Source organism: Erinaceus europaeus, chromosome 4, assembly GCF_950295315.1.
Source record: "Erinaceus europaeus chromosome 4, mEriEur2.1, whole genome shotgun sequence".
NCBI classification, from domain to species: Eukaryota; Metazoa; Chordata; class Mammalia; order Eulipotyphla; family Erinaceidae; genus Erinaceus; species Erinaceus europaeus.
This window is the reverse complement of record NC_080165.1, coordinates 130,448,627-130,471,783: the sequence shown is the minus strand read 5'-3', so window position 1 is coordinate 130,471,783 and position 23,157 is coordinate 130,448,627. Positions and strand designations below refer to the sequence as shown.

General features: G+C 40.1%; 1 protein-coding gene across 1 annotated transcript; it reads left to right on the top strand.

The window, feature by feature from the left end:
- Positions 1-3,633: 3,633 nt before the first annotated feature.
- Positions 3,634-20,028, top strand: GJA1 (gap junction protein alpha 1). Its single transcript, XM_007521294.3, has 2 exons — positions 3,634-3,841; positions 17,104-20,028. The coding sequence occupies exon 2, from the start codon at positions 17,120-17,122 to the stop codon at positions 18,266-18,268; it is 1,149 nt and encodes a 382-aa protein (XP_007521356.1). The 5' UTR covers positions 3,634-3,841; positions 17,104-17,119; the 3' UTR covers positions 18,269-20,028.
- The last annotated feature ends 3,129 nt before the right edge of the window (positions 20,029-23,157 follow it).

Genomic DNA, 23,157 nt, shown 5'->3' with positions numbered 1-23,157 from the left:
TTTAAAGGTTGGGGAGATAACGTAATGAATATGCAACAAGACTTTCATGCCTGAGGCATCAGAGGCCTCAGGTTCAATTCACAGTTCTACCATAAACCATGATTGAGTACTTTGTTCTCTTTGTTTATCTTTCTCTATGTTTCTCATTTAAATTAATAAATAAAACCACATTTAAACTTTTATCCCATTTTTTAAATTTTACTTACTTATTTTTTTTATGTTAGTGAGAGAGGTACAGAGAGAATGACCAGAGAACTGCTCAGCTCTGACTTTTGGTTGTGCTGAGAACTGAACCTGGGATCTCAGAGTCTCAGGCATGATACAAATTTAAAAATTTGGGAGTTGGTGGTAGTGCAGCGGGTTAACCGCGCGTGGGACAAAGTGCAAGGACCAGAGTAAGGACCAGTTCGAGCCCAGGCTCCCTACCTGCAGGGCTGCAGGTGTGTATCTTTCTCTCCCCATCTCTGTCTTCCTCTCCTCTCTCCATTTCTCTCTGTCCTATTCAACATGACGACATCAACAACAACAATAGTAACTACAACAATAAAAACAACAAGAGCTACAAAAAGGGGATAAATAAATATCTAAAAAATTGTTCTAAAAAATTCAAAAATTTGCATAATCATTATACTGTCTCCCCTGAGCACTTATCACATGATTTTTTTTACAAAACATTCCCACAAAAATAAGTTTCTAGGGGCAGAAAAACATGGGAAAGTAATTTTAGAAACAGAAATATAGTACTTTTCAAACATAAACTAAATTAACTAATTAGTGTTTTCTCCCTGTGGCTTGGAAAATAGTTCAAGTGATATCCATGTGTAATTTGTTTGGTATAAAGAGCTTCTTAGTTTTATTTTCCATTGATCAAATAGGCATTTCACTAAAACTTGAAAAGCTAAGAGAACATATATGTGTACATCCAACAAAGCATACTTGTTAATAAGGTCTTTTTGTTGTTGTTGTTCCTTTATTTGGAAAAAAAAATAAACTGCTATAAAACAGTCAATTGCAATTTTCTGTCATGAAACTAATTTTGAATTTGTTTTAGGAAATCTTTTAGACTAAATGAATAGGGCTGGGCAAATAGCATAATGGCTATGCAAAAACACTTTCATGTTGGATGCAGAGCTGTAGCACACCTGGGTGAGTGCACATGTTGCAGTGCTCAAGGACCTGGGTTCAAGCCCTCAGTCCCCACCTGCAGGAGGAAAGCTTCATGAGTGGTGAAGGAAGGCTGTAGATGTCTCTCTTCCTCTCTCTCTCTATCTCCCCGTTTCCCTCTTGATTTCTGGCTTTCTCTATCCAATAAATAAAGACAGAAAAAAAAAGACTTTTGTGTCTCAAGCATAAAAGTCCCCAGTACCACCATAAACCAGAACTGGGTAGTGCTCTGGTAAAAATTAAAATAATAATAAGTAACATTATTATTTTACAAGTATAATTATTATATGGATTACTTTAGTAATATTGTACTTGGTAATGTTACAAAAGTCAACTGGTTATGCAAATTAATTAAAGCGTAGAATTTTTAAAAGCCACAAATATATTTGGTATAAAAAGAATAAATATTTTAATATGTGTGTTCTTCATCAAATAAAGTATGTATTTTTAGTTAGGACAAGACGGTAGAGCTGTTTGAAGAGGACAATATAAATCCAAGACCAAAACAATATTTGTGGCAGCCCAGAAGGTGGCGCAGTAGGTAAATTATTGGACTAAGTTCTGAGTTTGAACACAGATAACACATAAATCTAGAGTGATGCTATGGCTCTCTCTCCTTTTCTCTTTTTCTCATTTAGATATAAATAAAGATATTTTAAAGCCTTTGTTTGTTTGTTAATTGGATAGAGATAGAGAGATATGGAGAGGGGAAGGGAAGATACAGAAGAAGAGAGAAAGTGAGGGGGTAGGTAGCCTAATGAGGCTCCAGGTCAATCCCCTGCATTGACAGGAGTCAGAGTTGAACAGTACTCTGAGCAAGATAAAAAAGAAGAGAAGAGAAGAGGAAAGAAAAGAAACATAAAAGGGGGAAATAAGACTTATTAACATGAGAAAGGTTGTTCTACTCATTTCCTTTTTTTTTTTTTTAGAAGACAGATTCATTTACTGGGATGGAGTGTGTGTGGGGGGGTGGGGGTGCGGGAAGACAGAGACCAGAGCATCACTCTGGCACATGCTGGGATCAAACTAAGGACTTTATGCTTTGAAATTCAACACTACAGCTTCTGAATCACCTTCCAAACCATGAATCCTGTAATTTCTGTTTCTTTTTTTCCTATTTTAACTTTTAAGAAAAAAAAAAAAGTACCACAAAATGTAGCCATCAAGTGAGAGAGGAAAATTGTGTATTATAACATCATAAAAAGTGTTTTATTCATCACTTTCATGAAAGGATATTTAGGAGAAATTATCTGCCAGGAAGTATCTGCCATCCTCCTTTTAAATTTCTCTATTCTGTTATTTGTATTAGTGAGAAAAAGGTGCCGAATTTTAAGGTTGGATGACTTTCCTTTCTTCCAGAGAACAAAGGCCAAGATGTTTCCCTGTCCAACCTAAGGAGCATCACTGAATCTGCTAATGGGAAGTAATCACACCTTTGCATGGCATCTGAGGAGTCTTTGCAGGATTTGGCCATTCTGAGAATCAGATCACAGGACTATCCTCAACTCAGTGGCAGCTGTTTTGAAGTAGGGAAGAGAGATGAGTGGTAGAAGCTGTAAGGAATGCACCTAAGAACATAATGTTCAACCCCACTGTCTTTGTTGTCGGTGGTGAGAGAACTGGAGAAAGGAGAGGAGGGAGGGAGAAGCAGAGCATGACTGGCACAGGTGCTGCCTGGAGTTGAATTCAAGACAAAAATTAGTATTTCATTTTTTAAAAAATAAGTCCTGGAATTTTACTACAAAAGAGATTTTTTTTCTTTTAGTGCATTGTCACAAATAAGGCTATGATCACATTTTTAGTTACCCAGAGGCCTGGTAAAGATCACATATTAAAATTTTAGTCAAAATACACTATACAAAATCATTAAGTCAAACAGTTGTTATTTTGACGGGTTGAAAATACCACCACATATGTTCTTCTTCCTTTTTTTTTTTTCTATGTTCCTTTCATCCCCATCTTTTCCTTTGTTAATTGTCTCTACTTCAATTAAGAGGAAAGGTATTAGATCACCAAATAACTCACTCACACCCACCTGTAACTTCACACACTTTAGCCAGCATGAAACAAGTTCGAACTAGCTTGAATTTTTCCAACTTTTTAAATTTACTGTAAAATATTTGCATATGTACTTTTCTTTTGGGGAGGTTGTCATAGTGTGAATATACTTTTTTCCCCCCCATTATCCTTGGGAGTTTTGTGGAAACAAGCACGAACGAAAGAAAGCCAACAGTTGTTATCTGCAGAGTCACTACAAGTGGTGGCATTCATACCCTTAACACTATTTTACTTTTCTAGTCAGCAAACTTCAACAACTTTTTATTGTGACCTGGCTACTCCCCTTCGCCACTTCTCCCCACCCTTCCACGTTCACCGGCCTCCTCTCCGTCCCCTCCTTCCCTTCTGCCCTCCCCTTTCTTCTAGCCCCTCCTCCTAGTTGAGTAAGTGGCTTGAAACTTTGAAAAGCTCTGTGCTTCAAGTTAGAAAAAAGCCTTTTACGAGGTATCAGCACTTTTCTTTCATTAGAAGGAAGGAGTGAGCAGAGTACCAAACAGCAGCAGAGTTTTAAAGTTTAAATAGACAGGTCTGAGTGCCTGAACTGGCTTTCTTATTTTACTTCGTCCACTAAGGAGTGAAATCACTTGGCGTTCCTACTTCACTTCTTTTAAGAGAAAGAGTAAGTTTAAAAGTTTACCTATTCCTCTCTTTTTCTACAAGTATACCTTTTCTAAAGTTTCTAAATGTAGCCTTGATATAATGGTGTAGATGGAATGAGCTTGAAAGTATTTCTATCGCTTTAACAATAAACTAGAAATGTGCAGTACTAGCTTTCTGGCTGTTAAAAAGTTACTATTAGTAATGCAACAGGTAAAATAAGATTTAGACCTTTCAGGCTAGCGCGAAGAATTAAATTAAATCAGTAAAAGTATACGTACTTTATAACTAGGGGCTTATGGGGAGAAGGGGCCTGGGTTGGAGGATTTGTTTAACAGGGCTAAAATCAAAGTGCAGGTTTGCTTTGCGTGCTTGCTATAGAATTCTACACTTTGTGCGGTTTTTCATATGGAAATCGTGATTGATGATCTATAGCTTAGCAAAACAACATTCAAGAAGTGCTTTGTTAAGACCTTGTGTTTCTTGACTTCCACGTGGTCCCTTCCTAGATTTTCTTCCCCCCAGTAAACAAACAAAAAAAAAAGTATGAAAATCTGAGCGGTAAGATAGAGGTTCTTAAAAGAACAGTAAATAGTTCCTTTATGTTTAGCGACCACTGTGGAAAAATTTGAGACCCTCAGGAAAGCCACCTTTTTTCTTGACCACGCTGGCAATTCAGGAGACGAAATCCCTCGAATTGGGTGGTGGTTACTTTAAAAAAAAAAAAAACTGTAGAGGCGAACAGAAGTTTAGAAAAAGATTGTATGTCTGGGCGCTTTTTTGAAACTGTGTCCTAAGACAGAACTCCTAGAAAGAATATGAAACGAAATTCTTAAATTGCGCCTTAGAGAGAGATTCCTCCCCACTTCCCCCCCAAGCCCTGATCTTCTCACTGTCCGAACTTGTAAATCTTCAAAGCTCCAGGGCAACTTTTAAAGACTTGGGAGTAACGATAAGAAAAAAGGAAGAAAAAAAAAAAAAAAAGAATCCTAAGTAGACACGAAGAGATAACACAGACTGTGTTAAGTAGAAATGATCCCTTGCATTTTTGTGCCGGGTACGAATTTCCTCTGTTCTAACGCCACAGACTAAAGTGATTAGTTGGAATTCTTGGTGTGGCTCCACAGTTTGAAACAGTTGCAGCGGGGAATGCTGAGAAGCAAATAAAAAGGAAAGCTTTGTGGAGGCCGGGGGCCCGGGCGGGCTCTGGGGCGCCTCCTGCCATTTGAGCCTCCGCGGGGCTCCTGCGCTCCCCGAGCCTCTGGGTTTGCAGTTTTCTGAGAAATTACTCTCAAATCCTTGCTCATCTCACCATGCGCAAGCCATTATCACTACCACTGAAAAGGAAGTGGAGGGAGCGGGGCCTAAGCAAGGTTAATTGCTTGCCAAATGGTTAAAGAAAAAAGGGGGGGGGGAGCAAATAGTTAATTCAATTAAATGGGTCAATCTAATTTACCTTCCCTCTCAGAACCTCCCCTCCCCTACTTTTTTTTTTTTCTTTCCCTTTTGCACTTGTTGAAACCTTTATAAACTTTGCCTAGGAGCCTTGTGAATATTCCTAACTGTCCTGGAAGTTCTCAAAACTTCCCCTAGAACTAAGGTGGAGAGCCCCTTAATGAAATTAGGAAAGAGGTAATGACGTGTCCAAATACTAATCAGTACAGTATTCGGAAATAAACCTTTGGGTTCCGAGCAGTGAATCGCCCACACATTATTACCCTCTTAGACATTAGTTGTTTTTTGTTTTTTTTTCCCTCCCAGAACCCAGTTTGAAATAAGAAAAGTGAGGCTTAATTTCACTCTCCGGAAATTGGACACACTTGAACTCAAATCAAAAATACCTTGTGGCAACTTAAAGAATATGTTGAGATTAATTTTTTAAAAGAAGCTTAGTGTTTTTGTGTGAAGGTAGGTGATTGATTATAGTAATTCCTAAGGTAGATAGGAAGTATTTTGGGGTGAGAATAGTTAATGGTAATTATGTTGGTGTAGGTGGGCAGAATTGACAATAAATTATAGCTAAGGCAAGAAGTAATTTTTTCCCCTGACAATGGTTGAATTTCGTGTTCTAGAAACATGTACACCCAAGGGTGGGAGAGACAGCATAGTGGTTATGCAAACAGTCTATCATGCCTGAGGCTCCAGGTTCAATGCCCTGACTCACCATATACCAGAGTTGAGCAGTGCTGTGGTAAAAAAAAAAACATGTACATCTAGTTTCTGATGCTTTGTATGTCCCAAAGTCAGGGTATGGTTGTTACCTATTCTTTGTGAAATGTAGTGATAGTGCCTTGCTCCTGCTTTACTGTTTACACATAGCCCACATTTTTAAATCTATCTCCACCACTGCCCTGTTCCCTTGGTTCCTCGCCCTCTAGAGTATGATACTTTTCTGACCTTCCCTGGGAAATGTGGTTTCAAAGATCATTTGTAGCAGCATGTAGAAAGGATGGATTTTCAGATGTTATTTTGTTCCTCAGATGTTTCCAGTGCCTGCATAGAGAGGGATGGAAAACTAAGGATACCGTGCATTCCTTCCTTCCCTTTAGAATGTTTAGAGATGTAGCTGACACAGTATGAACTTCAGAGCCCTTATAATATGGCAGTGCAGGGAAAGGAATGATGGGAAAGTCACCAGTGATTAGTACCTTCTACTCCACCTTTCCTGTTCTGACTTCCTTCAGGATTAACCGCTGTTTAAACAAGAGATTGTTGAAACCTATTTTCACAAACACACACACATACACACACATGTTCAGCTCCAGAGAGAAAAGTAATAGTCTCTTATTAATAATATAGTGTGTATAATTAAAGTTTTTTTAAAAGATTTTATTTATGTATTAATGAGAAAGATGTAGGAGGGAGAGAAAGAACCAGACATGTAGTCTCTGGTACATGGGCTATAGGGGATGGAACTCAGGACCTCATGCTTGAGAGTCGAATGCTTTATCCCCTGCATCACCTTCAGGGTCACAATTAAAGGTTTTTAAAATCTACCTAGATTCTGTATACTGTCTACATTCACCATTTTCTTTATATATATGTATATGTATATATATATATATATATGCTGTCTTTTGCCAAAATTAAAACACCTACCATGAGAGTGTGTTTATGGTTTGCATTTCTATTTTTCCTTCATTAATTTTTTCATGGCACTGCTAAACTCTGGCTTATGTGGTGATGCTGAGGACTGAACCTGGAACCTCAGAGGCTTAGACATGAAAATTTTTTTGTATAACCATTATGCTATCTCCCCAGCAATTTATCTTTTCTTTTTTTCAAAGATTTTATTTATTTTATTAATGAGAAAGATTGGAGGAGAGAGAGAAAGAGCCAGATATCACTCTGGTACATGTGCTGCTGGGAATTGAACTCAGGACCTCATGCTTGAGAGTCTAGTTCCTTAGCCACTGCGCCACCTCCCAGACCAGTCTATTTTTTTTTTCTAAACAATCCCTAGAAACTATGTGTTTGATGGACTGTCCATAAGATTATGGAGTGTTTCAAAGATTTTATTAGTGAGAGATAGAAGGAGAGAGAAAAAGGAAGCCCAAATCTGGCATATAAAGCTGCTGGGGATAAAAGCTGGTGGGACCTACTGCCTGAGAGTCCCAACACTCCACTGTGTGACCTCCCAGACTTCCTCAACACTGCTATTTCTAAGCTCAGCACTCTAGCCACTTTACTAACACTGCTATTTCTGAGTAACCTCTGAACTAACTACATTATATAGGACATAAATTTTTCTTAAAAGTCTTCATGGAATTGCTAAAATTGCAATGTTATGTTCATTTAATATATATATATATATTTTTACTTATTGGATAGAGACAGAAATTGTGGGTGGGGTGGGGAGATAGAAAGGGGAAGAGAGAGAGACCAGAGCTGAGCTGGTGCTCTGGTCTCTGTCAATCTCTTTTTCATTAAAATGAATAAACAAAAAGTTTAGCTACTACAGGACTGGGGAGATAGCATCATCAGTGCAACAAATACTCAAGCCTGAAGCACCTGATATCCTAGGTTCAAATCCAGGGCTCCACCATAAGCCTGATCGAAACTGAGCAGTGCTGGTTTAAAAAGAAAAAAAAGTTTAGTTATAACAACTACAAAAAAACAGGAACAAAGTAGTGACATTTTCCCAATAGAGCCTTCACAATATTTTTAATAGGGACCAGGCAGTGATGCACCTGTTTAAGTGCACACATTATTATTATAAGTGTTCAAAAATGCAGCTTCAAGCCTGTGGTCCCCACCTGTAGGGGAAAAGCTTCATGAGTGGTAAAGCAGGGCTACAGATGTCTCTCTGTCTCTCTATCGAAGTGAGCTGTTTTGTTTGCCTCAAAAGCTCTTTGTTAGACTTTACCCCTCAATTCAGCCATTTTGCCAGTTCAGGAATCACTTGAAGCATAATTGCTTTAGCATAGTTCTCTGTACCATCAATTGTCGCTTGAATTGAAAATGTAGTTGAATATTTAATGCAAAATGTATTGAGATACTTATACATTTCGGTGCGTAAGTTACTTGTTCAATTTGATGTGTTAAAATTTTGGAATGTAACTACAGTGAAGGGGATCACACTGAGATGGATGTTTTTACTTCATTTTATTTCACTTGAGAGAAGTTCACAGGAGACAGAAGAGAGATGTTGTGTTGGGGATTAAGCCAAATAGCCTCAGGCATCAAAATCCAGTGTTCTACCAGTTTAACTATCTTCCCAGGCTCCAACAAAAATAGATTTTCCAAAAATGGTGAGACCTGGTGATATATTAATTTTTTGTGTACAGACCCATTTTATTTTTTATTTTATTATTTCCCTCCAGGGTTATTGCTGCCTGCACTATGAATTCACTGCTCCTGATGGCTGTTTTTCCCATTTTATGTTGGATAAGACAGAGAAATAGAGAAAGATAAGACACCTGCAGGCTTGCTTCACCGCTTGTGAAGCGACCCCCCCCCCCCCACCCGCAGGTGGGGAACCGGGGAAGAGGGGTGGGGGCTGGGACCGGGATTCTTGCATGGGTTCTTGTGCTTGGTACTATGTGCACTTAACCTGGTGCACCACTGCTCAGCCCCCAATTCATTCTATGAATATTCATTTAACAACTTTTATAGCAGAGCACAAAACAGACTCCCTCATGGAGCACATGCTCTAGCTGAAGGAAACAGATAATAATCTTTGTCTTGAAAGGAGAGAAAACTATGTCAGTTACAGCCAAAGGCCATTTAAAAGCACACCAATAGAAGGGTTATAGGAACTGAGGGGACTGGTTGCCATGATGAAAAGTTTGAGCTGCTGCAGCAGAGCTTCTCAGGGAGGACCAGCTTTTCTTGGCTGATTTCTTTCAGGAATGAGGAGTATAGGCTGGCAAAAATTAGTGATTGGTTTGGTGATTTGAAACCTGAAGGGCAGTCAGTTATAGAAGTTGATCACCCTCAGAGAGGAGGGGTGGTGGCAAGATTGGGTCATAATCTGTGTTGAGGGATGAAGCCGGAGAATTGGTGAATGTGAATTATGTTCATTGTGTAAGTATAAGTATTACCCAAAGAATGCCTCAGAGTTCTAAACGTAGATAAGTGATCACAACTAAGCCCTCCTTCAGTGGAGGGGGGGGCTCTTTAAAAACTTAGAAATAGTAGGCTTTACATAGTAGTTTTGAAGTCTCACAAGTATATTAGAAACATAGCCAACAGGGTATTTCCCCCTTCCTTCGAAGAAGTCCACTAAATGGTTTTCCTTTGGCATTTTTAGCTTTTCTGTTATCTCAAATGTTAATGTCTCATCTTCCCTTAGTATTTATTTTTTAAACTTTATGTATTCCCTTTTGTTGCCCTTGTTGTTTTTATTGTTGTAGCTATTGTTGTTGTTACTGATGTCGTTGTTGGATAGAACAGAGAGAAATGAAGAGAGGAGGCAGAAGAGAAAGACACCTGCAGACATGCTTCACCGCCTGTGAAGCGACTCTCGTACAGGTGGGGGAGCCTGGGCTCCAACCGGGATTCTTATTCCGGTCCTTGCGCTTTGCGCCATGTGCGTGTAACCCGCTGTGCTACCGCCCAACTCCCCAGTTTTTGTTTGTTTGTTTTTTGTTTTTTTACCAGAGCATTGCTCAGCTCTGGTTTATGGTGGTGTCGGGGATTGAACCTGTGACCTCAGAGCCTCAGGCATGTGATTCTCTTTATATAACCATTATGCTATCAACCCTGCCTGTGTTTACTTTTCATAAAAAGTTGATATGAAATAGTATTGTAGTTGTGTGTGTGTGTTTTTTAGCCTGGAGGTAGACCATCAGGCCTTGTCTCCATATGCATGCAGTATTACATTTGAGTGCCCATCTCACCCCATGCCTTCTTTTTTTTAAATTTTTTTAAAAATTATCTTTATTTATTGGATAGAGACAGCCAGAGATCAAGAGGGTAAGGGAGATAGAGAGACACCTGCAGACCCGCTTCGCTACTTGTGAAGCTTTCCCCTTTCCCCCTGCAGGTGGGGACCGGGGGCTGGAACCCGGATCCTTGACCACTGTAACGTGTGCGCTCAACAGGGTTTGCCACCAATGCACCCCCCCCATCCCCATGCCTCCTTCTTCATGCATCATTTTAGAGGGAGGAGTGGCACTACTCCATCCTTGAGGTTTCTCTGGTGCCATCTATGGCTTTAACCCAGGCTCTCTCACTGTCAGGGCATGTGCTCTACACTATGACCGATCTCCTAGTCCTCCCTCATTTTAGTTTTTAAAAATATTTAAGGTACAGGGATAACAGCGATTACACAGAAAGATTTTAAAGCCAGAGAGTCCTGGGTCCAATCTTCCTTTTACCATAAGCCATCAGTGCTCTGGTTAGGGGGAAAAGAAACCTCTTACCTACCTTTACTTTAAAAATTCTCCACTTCTGGGGAGTCGGGCTGTAGTGCAGCGGGCTAAGCGCAGGTGGCGCAAAGCACAAGGACCGGCATAAGGACCCCGTTCGAGCCCTGGCTCCCCACCTGCATGGGAGTCGCTTCACAGGCGGTGAAGCAGGTCTGCAGGTGTCTGTCTTTTTTTCCTCCTCTCTGTCTTCCCCTCCCTCTCTCCATTTCTCTCTGTCCTATCCAACAACAACAACAATAATAATAACTACAACAATAAAAAAAATTCTCCACTTCTGGTCGGCAGTAGAGCAGTGGGTTAAGTGCACATGGCGCAAAGCGCAAGGACCAGCATAAGGATCCCTGTTTGAGTCCACAGCTCCCCACCTGTAGGGGCGTCGCTTCACGGACTGTTCTGCAGGTGTCTGTCTTTCTCTCCTCTCTGTCCCACCTCCTCTCTCGATTTCTCTTTGTCCTATCCAATAGCAACAACATCAATGACAACAACAACAAGGGTAACAACAAGGGCAACTAAATGGGGGAAAATTGCCTCCAGGAGTAGTGGGTTCATAGTGCAGTCACTGAGCCCCAGCAATAACCCTGGAGGCAAAAAAAAAAATCTCTCCCTCAACTTTAGTTGTTTCCTAATAATGATTAGGATATTAATGTTCTTATGCATTTTAACCTGCAGTTTTAGTCTGCCTTGTTTTGTAAGATCCTGGCAAAAGGGGTAGTCGGAAGTAACTGAGAATTGAGGCTCTGTTTTCATTTTGAATAGTTTTAAGTCTGTGTTTTTCACAAGTAGCAGAACACACATACACATACCACCTCAACCTGTTAAGACACTCGCTTTGAGACTTTCCTACTCCTTTTAAGTATTATGAACAGAGCACCAAACCTCTTAAAAACCATATTTGCCTCTTGCCTTTGCTTTAGAATTACCTGGGGGTAGAAGAGATAGCACAATACTTATGTAAAAGACTTCCAAGTCTGAGGCTCAGGGCCCAGGTTCAGTCCTCAGCACAGTAAATCCTGCTGAGTTGAGCACAGCTCTGGTAAATACAGCACTAGAATCACCCGGATTATCTCTTTCTTAAAGAAAAAGAAAAATATACTGTGTCACCAAGATAGCTCACCTAGGATGATTCTTGTTTTGTTATTATGACTCTGATTGGAGCTCACCTCCTGTTACACTAAGGGAAGCTTTGGTGCAGTGGTGTCTCCCCCCTGTTTTTTCCTTCCGTTCTTTTTAATAAAACTTTATCAACAAGAGAAAGGACAAAGGGAACCAGGGTATCATCCTAGCATATGGGATGTTTGGAATCTAACTCAGGACCTCATACTGGACAGTCCAAAAGTTTATCCATTGTGTCACCTCTCTGGCTGTTTTTTACCAGAACATTCCTCAGCTCTGGTTTATGGTGGTGCAGGGGATTGAACCAGGTACCTTTCCTCCCTCAGGAATGAAACTCCTTTTCATAGCCATTATGTTGTCTCCTCCCACCCCCTGGCTGCTTTTTCTATCTGAAAAAGTTGGCCTGGAGCAGCATAGACTAGTCAAGAAGAAAGAAAAATGATTTTCCAGGTCCTACTCTCCAAAGATAAGATTCATTCAGACTTCAGAGTTGCAGAGATGTCTTTTTTGTTTTAAAGGTGTATTTATTTATTGAATGAGAACCAGAGCATTGTACTAGGCCTCATATATTCAAACAGTACTTTAACTCCTACTAAGTGGCAGTAATTTTTTTTTTTTTAATTGCCACCAAGTTACTCCTGGGCCTCAGTGGCTTTGGTGTGAGGGTTGGGGACAAAGAGAAAGGGTAGACAGGGGAGGAGAGAGAGCACAGCTCTACAGTTTGGGGATCTTACCTCCTGCAGGTGGGAGAACAGGGCTTGAACCCAGGTCCTGGCACATGGCAATGTGTGCACTCTACCTGGCTTGCCACCACCTGGTCCTGGAATGCAGTTTGGTATGTTTGTGTGTGTGTTTACAAATGCTGCAAAGTGATTTTGATAACATTTAGGAACCAATGTAGAGGGATCAGAGGATCCTGCGTACCTGTATGACCTCTGGTCTAGAGGGTGGGGCAATGGAAAATGTGATCTAACGTGGCACATCAAAAGGCACAAGAAGGGTCATCCAGCGTTATGACGCATTTTCTATTAAACAACTTTGTGGGGGTCAAATGGTGACTCACCTGGCAGAGCTCACACATTAACATGTGTGAGGGCTTGAGTTCAAGCCCCCCCCCCCAACCCCTACCTAGAGGTAGGAGGCTTCACAAGCATTAGACCAGTGTTGAAGGTCTTGGCTTCTTTCTCCCCCTCTGTATTTCTCTCACTCTCTATGAAATTGTAAATATAAATAAAGCTTATTTATTTAATTTGGTTTGGATAGAGAACAAAATTGACAGAGAGAGAGGGAGAAGCTGTTTCACCACTTAGGAAGCTCCCCCTTGCAGCTGGGACCTCAAGTTTAAACCTGGGTCCTTGCACATTGTAATGGGTGGACCATCACCTGCACTCCCTCTTTTTTTTTTTTTTCAAAGAAAACTTTGTACAACTCTTTAATGTAGACCTTATTTGCATACAAAGCTCCAACTTGGCAACTTAACACTGGGACATACATGATGCATTCAACTGCCTGGAAACATAGTTAAGCTAGTGATTCCGTAAGCACAATTATGTCCTTTCTTATAAAAGAACATTAATTTTTCCACTAAAACTTTCAAATATTACTGTTAATGAAGAGGGAGGGGATGGGACAACCAGTTGGTAAGATTTTAAATTCACAACAGGGGTGGTAGAGCAGCAGGTTAAGCGCACAAAGTTCAAGGACTGGTCTAAGGATCCTGGTCTGAGCCCCCCCCCCCCACCCCGTTCCCCTCCCCTTCCTGCAGAGCTTCACCATCTGCAAGTGTTTATCTTTCTCTCCCCCTCTCTGTCTTCCCCTCCTCTTTCCATTTCTCTCTGTCCTGTCCAACAGCGACATCAATAACAACAATAATAGCTACAATAATAAAAAAACAAGGTCAAAAAAAGGGAATAAATAAACAAAATATTTGAAAAAATTCACAACAAAGTAAAGCACTACTAAAAATGGTGTTTTTTTTTTTTTTTTTTTTTTTTTGCTACCTCTCCCTAAGAAGGAAATTCACAAGCATCCTAAGTCATCTCATTAGACATTACCTGATGGTCCCTCTGATAGTGATAATGACAGGTGTCTACATGTTACACAATACAAGGTGTTCAATTGGGTAATTTACCTTATTTAGATGAAAGAGTGTAACTCATTAACTCAAATGACAACTGTGTGGTTGCTGACAGAAAAGACAACTTTGCAATTAAGTTGCTAGTATATTAATAAAAAATTACCACCTAGAGAACCGCCCAGTGACCCAGTTCACATTCCATGACATGATGGTAGTTTTTTGTTTGCTCATATTTGCTTTTTTGAATCACAGAATCAAATGAAAGTCAAATTTTGCTTTTTATAATGTAAAGAAACTTGGGAGGATGGCTGTGGTGTACTTGGTTAAATACATGTCATCACGTGCAAGGATCTGGATTGTAGCTCCCTTCCCCCACCTGCAGGGAGGCTGGCGTCATGAGCCTGGAGGCAGGTCTGCAGATGTCTCTCCTTCTCTATCTCCCCTTCCTTCTCAATTTCTCTATCCTGCCAAATAAAGATAAGGTAGAAAGAGAAGGGGAGGAAAAAAGTCTCCAGGAGCAGCGAATTGGTAGTCTTGACACTGCACACCAGTGATAACCCTGGTGGCAATAAAAAAAAGAAAGGAAGGAAGGAACTCGGTAACTGTTATATGCATCTATACTATCATTTTACTGTGAATAGCAATGAAACTATTGTCCAAAGTGACAGTTCATCATTGTGTCTGCTCATATTTCTGTAAAGCTATTGTTTGTCTTGAACTCAGTCACTATGAATGTGCTGGGATGTATACAAACAATTTATAATTTTTCACTTGATTGTTTTTTGTTGTCCCTCTTTTCCATACATGCACACATACTTATGATTGGCTTATCTGAGCAAAAGCAGATGACACTGGCAAAATCAAGTGCAACTCTCTACAAACAGAGTCAGCACCAATTGACACGTCATCACATATAAACTACCTAGTGATACAACTCCAAGAGGTCTGTTATGTTTGTTTGACCGTTGTGGACTATGATTCTTCATCTCAGTGTAGTTATTTTCTGTAAATTATAGTTTTTTTTTTTTCCTTAAGTTCTTTCACCATCAAACTTTAGATGGAGACTAAATTCCTCCCTCTTACCTTAAGCCTTTCCTGGGCTATTTGACTCCGTCATCCCCACAAGCCTTTGTTCTACTCACCTCGAACTCTAGCATTCTTTTGGTACTAGCGTCTACACTGTCATCAATGGTATTCACCCTGAATGCTAGTTGAAGCACAGTAGTTCATATGCAGTTTAGTTTTATGGAGCTGCTTTTCCTTTGTTACATTCATCCAGGAAATCCAGGTCTGGTTTTTCATTTCAATGTTTTCTGGCCTCTGTAGTCAGGAGGTGGGGATCATTGGAAATGCAGTATATTGCCTGGTGAGGAGGGGAAGAAGACTTTCTGGGATTTACTTCCTACAAGAATAACAAATAATAATACCAGATGAAAACTTTTTCTTTTTCTCTTTTAAGGATTTTATTTGTTTATTCATGAAGAAATAGCGAGAAAGAATTAGACATCAAACATGGGCCGCCAGGGATTGAACTCAAAACCTCATGCTTGGGAGTCGGGCGGTAGCACAGCGGGTTAAGCACACGTGGTGCCAAGCACAAGGACCGCCTAAGGATCCCAGTTTGAGCCTTCGGCTCTCCACCTGTAGGGGAGTCGCTTCACAGGTGGTGAAGCAGTTCTACAGGTGTCTTTCTCTCCCTCCTCTCTCCATTTCTCTCTGTCCTTCCTATCTAACAATGATGACATCAATAACAACAACAACAACGAAAGGGAAAAATAAATAAATTAAAGAAAAACAACAAAAAAAAAAACCTCATGCTTGAGTCAAGTCCAGTGCCACCTCCCAGACCACAGATGAAAACTTTCCTATATTCAGACTGAACTTATTCCTAAGGAGCATACATGTTCTTAGCTGCACTACCTTAAAATGCATTGAGTTGGGGATGTAGCTCAGTATACCATGCCCCCCACATAAAATAAAGTGTATTATTAAATGAAGGGACATTTTTTTTTGCTTTGTTTGCTTTTGATTATTAAATGAAGTTTGGCTACATCCCTTTATGAGAGAGATGGAGAGATCACTCTGGTTCATGTGATCATAGAGATTGAACTCTGGACCTTATGCTTGAGAATTCAACACTTTATCCTCTCTCTCTCTCTCTCTCTCTCTCTCTCTCTCTCTCTCTGTACCAGACCACAACGATGAAGAAAAGTGGAGTTTTTTACTTGAAATGTCATGGGAATTTATCTTTGAAAATAGGATTGCAGAGGGTGACTTTTTTTTTTTTTTTTTGTCAACTTCAGTGCAACTTACTATTCTCTGGGCAGAAGACAGATTTCTTTCTCTCTTTTTTAATAATTTTATTTAGTAAGCCTTTCTTGTTGTTGATGCCGTCATTGCTAGAGAGGACAGAAAGAAATGGAGAGAGGAGGGGAAGATAGAGAGGGGGAGAGAAAGACAGACGCTTGCAGACCTGCTTCACTGCCTGTGAAGTGACTCCCCTGTAGGTGAAGAGCCGGGTCGTAGAACCGGGATCTTTATGCTGGTCCTTGCGCTACGTGTGTTTAACCTGCTGCCCTAACCGCCTGACTCCCAGAAGACAGATTTCTAAATTATATAACTTCTTGCTTCAGAAGAAACACAAGTAAAGATGACCATAATAGAGAATATGCATAAACTACACTTGAAATGCCAAGGAGGAAATTTCAGAATGCAATAGGGAATGGAGTATTAAATAGTAAGACTGACATTTGGAAGCAAGCTTTCAAAAGGTGTGTTGCTGTTCTTCTAGCGATTCTTAGATCACCATGCCTTTCCAATACTTGCTCATTAGCATTTTGCTTAGGCATGCATCTAGACATAAGTTGCCAGGCAAAGAACTTTTCTCATTTATCAGTCAGATAAAATAAGCAGAGGCTCTTAGCACAGACAGCTTCTCAATTCACGTGGTAAGGCAGTGGTTGAGCAAGTAATATATCTTCATAGGTGAAGACTGCAATTTACCTCAGTACATAAGCTCTGTTGCTTCTAAGATTTACTCAATCCCGAGAAAATTATAAGACCTCTTTGAAGGGGGAGTGGAACAGGAAGTGTTTTCACTTTTTTTTTGGTTAGTGTTAGAATGATACAAGGCCTTTTGCAATATTTGCACTGAAAGGAAGTACATGTTAAATTAATAATCTGATGTCTATATTTAGAGGTCTTTTATTGTTTGTTTTTCAGGCTTTGCCCAGGCAACATGGGTGACTGGAGTGCCTTAGGCAAACTCCTTGACAAGGTTCAAGCTTATTCCACTGCTGGAGGGAAGGTGTGGCTGTCAGTCCTTTTCATTTTCCGAATTCTGCTACTGGGGACAGCTGTTGAATCAGCCTGGGGCGACGAGCAGTCTGCCTTTCGTTGCAACACTCAACAACCTGGTTGTGAAAATGTCTGCTATGACAAGTCCTTCCCAATCTCTCACGTGCGCTTCTGGGTACTACAGATCATATTTGTGTCGGTCCCCACACTCTTATACCTGGCCCACGTGTTCTATGTCATGCGGAAGGAAGAGAAACTGAACAAGAAAGAGGAGGAACTCAAAGTTGCCCAAACCGATGGCGCCAATGTAGACATGCATTTGAAGCAGATTGAAATTAAGAAGTTCAAGTATGGTATCGAAGAGCACGGCAAGGTGAAAATGCGAGGGGGCTTGCTGCGAACCTACATCATCAGTATCCTCTTCAAATCAGTTTTCGAAGTGGCTTTCTTGCTGATCCAGTGGTACATCTATGGATTCAGCCTGAGCGCTGTTTACACTTGCAAAAGAGATCCCTGCCCACATCAAGTTGACTGCTTCCTCTCTCGTCCCACGGAGAAAACCATTTTCATCATCTTCATGCTAGTGGTGTCTTTGGTATCTCTTGCCTTGAACATCATCGAGCTCTTCTATGTCTTCTTCAAAGGTATTAAGGATCGTGTGAAGGGTAAGAGTGATCTTTACCATGCCACCACAGGACCACTGAGCCCCTCCAAAGACTGTGGATCTCCGAAGTATGCTTATTTCAATGGCTGCTCCTCACCTACGGCTCCCCTCTCACCTATGTCTCCTCCTGGGTACAAGCTGGTGACCGGAGACAGAAACAATTCTTCCTGCCGTAATTACAATAAGCAAGCCAGCGAGCAAAACTGGGCTAATTACAGTGCAGAACAGAATCGAATGGGGCAGGCCGGAAGTACCATCTCTAACTCGCATGCACAGCCTTTTGATTTCCCAGATGATGCCCAGAATTCTAAAAAATTAGCAGCAGGGCATGAACTGCAACCATTAGCCATCGTAGATCAGCGACCTTCCAGCAGAGCCAGCAGCAGAGCTAGCAGTCGCCCTCGGCCTGATGACTTGGAAATCTAGATTCGGGTTCAAGAGCATCAAGATTCCACTCAACATGGAGAAGGAGAAAATAAAAAGGTGCTGTCGAAAATGCACCTTTAGGTGTTCATTTTGTTATTTCATTGGAGGTGGTACTCAACAGCCTTTGTCATGGGGCTTAGAAAACAGACATTAGAATACTTGGGCTCATGGTGGGGGGCGGGGCTTTGTTTGGGATAGGTGGGTAAGAAGGGAAAGGAAGGGACAAGGGAGGTACCTGTGGTATTTAATGTAGTGGATTCAAAGAACTTCAATTCTATATAAGATCTGCATTGGGTGATCTGTAGGTTAAGGGCCTTTTTTCTTCACCTTTTTCCCCACCTCTAAGAATTGTTCTTTGTATTGTGAAAAAGTGGGTGCATGGCTAGATATATTTCTCATTTTACCAAGAAGCCGAAATAACTGACCAGGAAACACTTCCTGAATATCTTCTTTTCATCAAGAAATAAACATGGATTGTCCTTATGTCCCTGCTAAAACATTCCATTCTTAAATTTGTACTTTGAAGGTTAACTTTCTAGGTCTGACCCTCCAGGTGTCAATGAACTTGTGCTACTATTTTTTTTTTTAAAATGTCAGTTAACTTCAGACCAGGCCTACAGAAAGACTTTCTATGCCTTTGAAAATCTCATTCAGCTGTAGGTATGCCCTTTCTTTTTGAAAGATCCATTTGCATTGTATTTCCCATCACTTGTTCATCATTCCTCAACTACTATTGACATCCATTTAATGATTTCTGAAAACTTTTTTTTTTTTAATGGTTGGGATGACACTTAACATTTTTTTGAGTTAGAGTCAGGAAAGCAAGCCATGCTTGATATTTAACAATCACATCTATGTGTGTGTATGCATGTGTGGAAGAGTGTTTTTATTTGTCATGTATTGGTACAAGCAGATGCAGTATAAACTCACAAACACAGATTTGAAAATAATGCACACACAGTGTTCAAATTTGAACTTTCCTCATGGATTTTTGTGGTATGGGCCAATAAATGGTGTTTACATTATGTAAATCCTGCTGTGCAAAAGAGCACATTTTTCCCCCTAAAATGTCCCCCCCCCCCGTATCCTATAGTGGGTACTGGTTTTGTTAAATATGCTTCTTTTATCTCTCTTTTTTTTTTTGATATAGCAGTAATGCTATTGTTAAGATGAATGATTTTTTTTTCTGAAATATAATCATTGATGCTTGAATGATAGAATTTTAGTACTGTAAACAGGCTTTAGTAATTAATGTGAGAGACTTAGAAGAAATACTTAGAGTGGAATATTACTACATGTGCCTAAATGAATTTTGCAGTAACTGGCATTCTTGATTTTTGTTCTACTTAATACACATTAATTCAAAAAATTGTATTCTATTAAGAGTTTGACAGCCTTGGGAGTGGCCAGCAACTTTAATGTTTGCACTAAGACTTTATTTGGAATGCAAGGAGGTTGAAAGGTTTCAGTAGTACACATGTAACTAATTTATGTGAAATAAGAAGTGCTAAAGAGATCTACCAGTTTCTTTCAAATGCCTTTTTGAAAAACTCATCACAGATGATTAGTGAAAATGCAGTGTCATACTTCTTGCATGTGTCAGCTATATTAAGCAGTTTTATACAATGAGAAATACTAACTTGTTTGACATTCCATGTTAAACTGCTGTCATGTTCAGCTTCATTGCATGTGATGTAGACATAAATTGAGTTCTGGAGAGTGTTCTTTATTCAATAAAGTTTTAATTTAGTACAAAGATAGACTCTTATCATGTGTGATTTTTAACACTGCACATACTCACTGTTATTGGTTATGGAATTGGGAAAATACCTCAAGAGTCCTATCTAAAGGATGTATGTGCCCAGAAAGTGCCACAGTAGCTAGAGTGCTGGTATTAAGTGTGAATTCTCAAATCTAAGTTCCATCCCCAGCATCTTGCCTGCCACCGTGATGTTCAGGTTCTCTCCCTGCAGCCCGCCCTCATCCTATTATAACTAAACAAATTAAAATATGATTAGGGCCAGTTTGAGTATATTTGTGCTCTGCAACAACAAAAAACTGAAAGTTATGCAGAGACACTAAAAAAACAGAAAGATGCAAAAAGTTCTTAACATCTAAGGACAATTAAAGAATTTTGAGCAATTGGCAGTCGGGCGGTAGCACAGCAGGTCAAGTGCACATGCAAAGTACAAGGACCGGTTTAAGGATCCAGGTTTAAGACCCCTGGCTCCCCACCTGCTGGGAGTCGCTTCACAAGTGGTGAAGCAGGTCTGTAGGTGTCTTATCTTTCTCTCCTCTCTCCATTTCTCTCTGTCCTAACCAACAATGATGACATTAATAGCAATAATAACTATAACAATAAAACAAGGGCAACAAAAGGGAATACATAAATATTTTTTAAAATTCTGAGCAATTCATACTTTAGGTCAAATTTAGTAGTGTCTTTTTGCTTACTGAAACTGTTTACTTCACAAATAAATTGATCACTAGAGTATGAATTATTGCTAATTGGGGGGGATTAGGCTTTTTTTAAAAGTATTTATTTGTTGCTGAGAAAGAACTAGACATCACTCTGGTACATGTGCTGCTGGGATTGAACTCGGGGCCCCATGCTGCAAGTCCAGTGCTTTATCCACTACTCCTGGACCAGCAGGACAATATATATATATATATATATATATATATATATATATATATATATATAATTTATTTTCTCTTTTGATTATTATATTGTTGATGTCATTGTTGGATAGGACAGAAAGGAGAGAGGAGCCTGCTTCACCTCCTGTGAAGCGACTGCCCTGCAGGTGGGGAGCTAGGCCTTGGACCAGGATCCTTATGCCTGTCCTTGTGCTTTGCACCACAATGCCACATGCACTTAACCCACTGCGCTACAGCCTGACTTCAGCAGGCCAATTTTCTAATGGAGAATGAGCACAATGTCTCTGCATGCTCTATATCACTGAGTGAGCTTCCTATCCAATTCTGTCACATGTATATATTATTGGAGAAATCGAGAGGGCAAGGAGAGAGACAAGAGACACTTGCAAACCTGACTCACCACTTGTGAAGCTTCCTCCCTACCAGGGCCTTGAACCTGGGTCCTTATACACTTTAATATGTGCACTCAACCAGGTGTGCCACCACCTGGCCCCTTCACACTTTTTTATTCTTTTCATGACAGTGTTTGAGATTTGCTTAGCTAAGTACTAACTCTATTCCAAATATATACTAATTGATAGTCTTAAAATTTTCCTGGTTAGGGCAGGGGTAGATAGCATAATGATTATGCAAACAGACTCCATGCCTGAGGCTCCAAAGTCCCAGGTTCAGTTCCCCACACCACCATAAACCAGAGCTGAGTGGTGATCTGGTTTAAAAAAAAAAAAAACACTTAAATACATTAATAAAAGTCCCTGGGCAATTGGAAATAAGAAATATACAGAACATTAAACTACCAAGGTATTGGGCCTGGGAGGTGATGCTGTAAAATAGAGAATTTGGGAGCAGGTGACCCCGAGTTTGATCTCTGGAATCCCATACATTGTGTTCTCTCTTCATCTGGTGTTACTAAATAAAAATCTTTTTAAAAAATAAAGTATTTATAGTGCAAAATTAAAACTCTCACTTCTCCCCATTTTCTAACATACACTATAACATTTCACTTCCTTAAAGGTACTGAATCCTTTTAGTTTTAAAAATGATGTCCCAAATGACAGCAACAGCAATTGCTAAAGAGGTTGTGCCATAGGATCCTTCCTGTACTGCTTGTGGGAATGTAAAGTGGTCCAACCCCTATGGAGAACATTTTGCAGAACCCTCATAAGTCTAGAAATGGACCTTCCTTATGACCCAACAATTCCTCTCCTAGGGATGTAGCCTAAGGACTCAATCACACCCATCCATCCATCCAAAAAGATATATGTACATCGATGTTCATAGCAGCAAATTAGTAATAGCCCAAACCTGGAAACAACCCAGGTGCCCAACAACAGATAAATGGCTTGTGGTCTAATATATGGAATACTACTTAGTTATTAAGAATAATGAACCCACCTTCTCTGACCCATCTTGGAAGGAGCTAGAAGGAATTATGTTAAGTGAGGTAAGTCAGAAAGACAAAGATGAGTATGGGACGATCCCACTCAGAGTCGAGAAAGAATGGGAAGGAAAACAAAGCAGAAATGGACTGAATTTGGAGTATTGCACCAAAGTAAAAAACAGGAGATGTTTCTGGGTAGGAATAGATAGTCTAATGGCAAAATAGCAAAGTGATTCTTAGGCCTGAGACTCTGAAGTCCCAGGTTCAATCCCTAGTACCACCATAAACCAGAGGTGAGCAGTGTTCTGGTAAAAATAATAGTAATAAAATACATAAATAAAAATGGTGTCCTACTATTCACTTTATCTTAATTTTCATAATCTACAAAACTGCTATAGCTGAAATTTCATTGCACACGTGTTTATTAATACTTTTTTCCATAAAGTACTTTTTTCTTATTTAATTTTAAGATTGGGGTTTTTAGATAGGGACAAAGAGGCAGATGAGATGGAAATAGACCACAGCACCAAAACTTCCTTCACTGTGTTGAGGGCCAAATTCAAACTTGTGTCCTGAGCATATGGCAAAGCAGCACACAATTCAAGTGATATATTTCCCTGGCCCTTGCCTTTTTTAAAAACAGTAGAGGGAGTCAGGCGGTAGCGCAGCAGGTTAAGCGCATGTGGCGCAAAGCACAAGGACCAGCATAAGGATCCCAGCTCCCCACCTGCAGGGGAGTCATTTCACAGCGGTGAAGCAGGTCTGCAGGTGTCTGTCTTTCTCTCCCCTTCTCTGTCTTCCCCTCCTCTCTCCATTTTTCTGTCCTATCCCAACAACGACGACATCA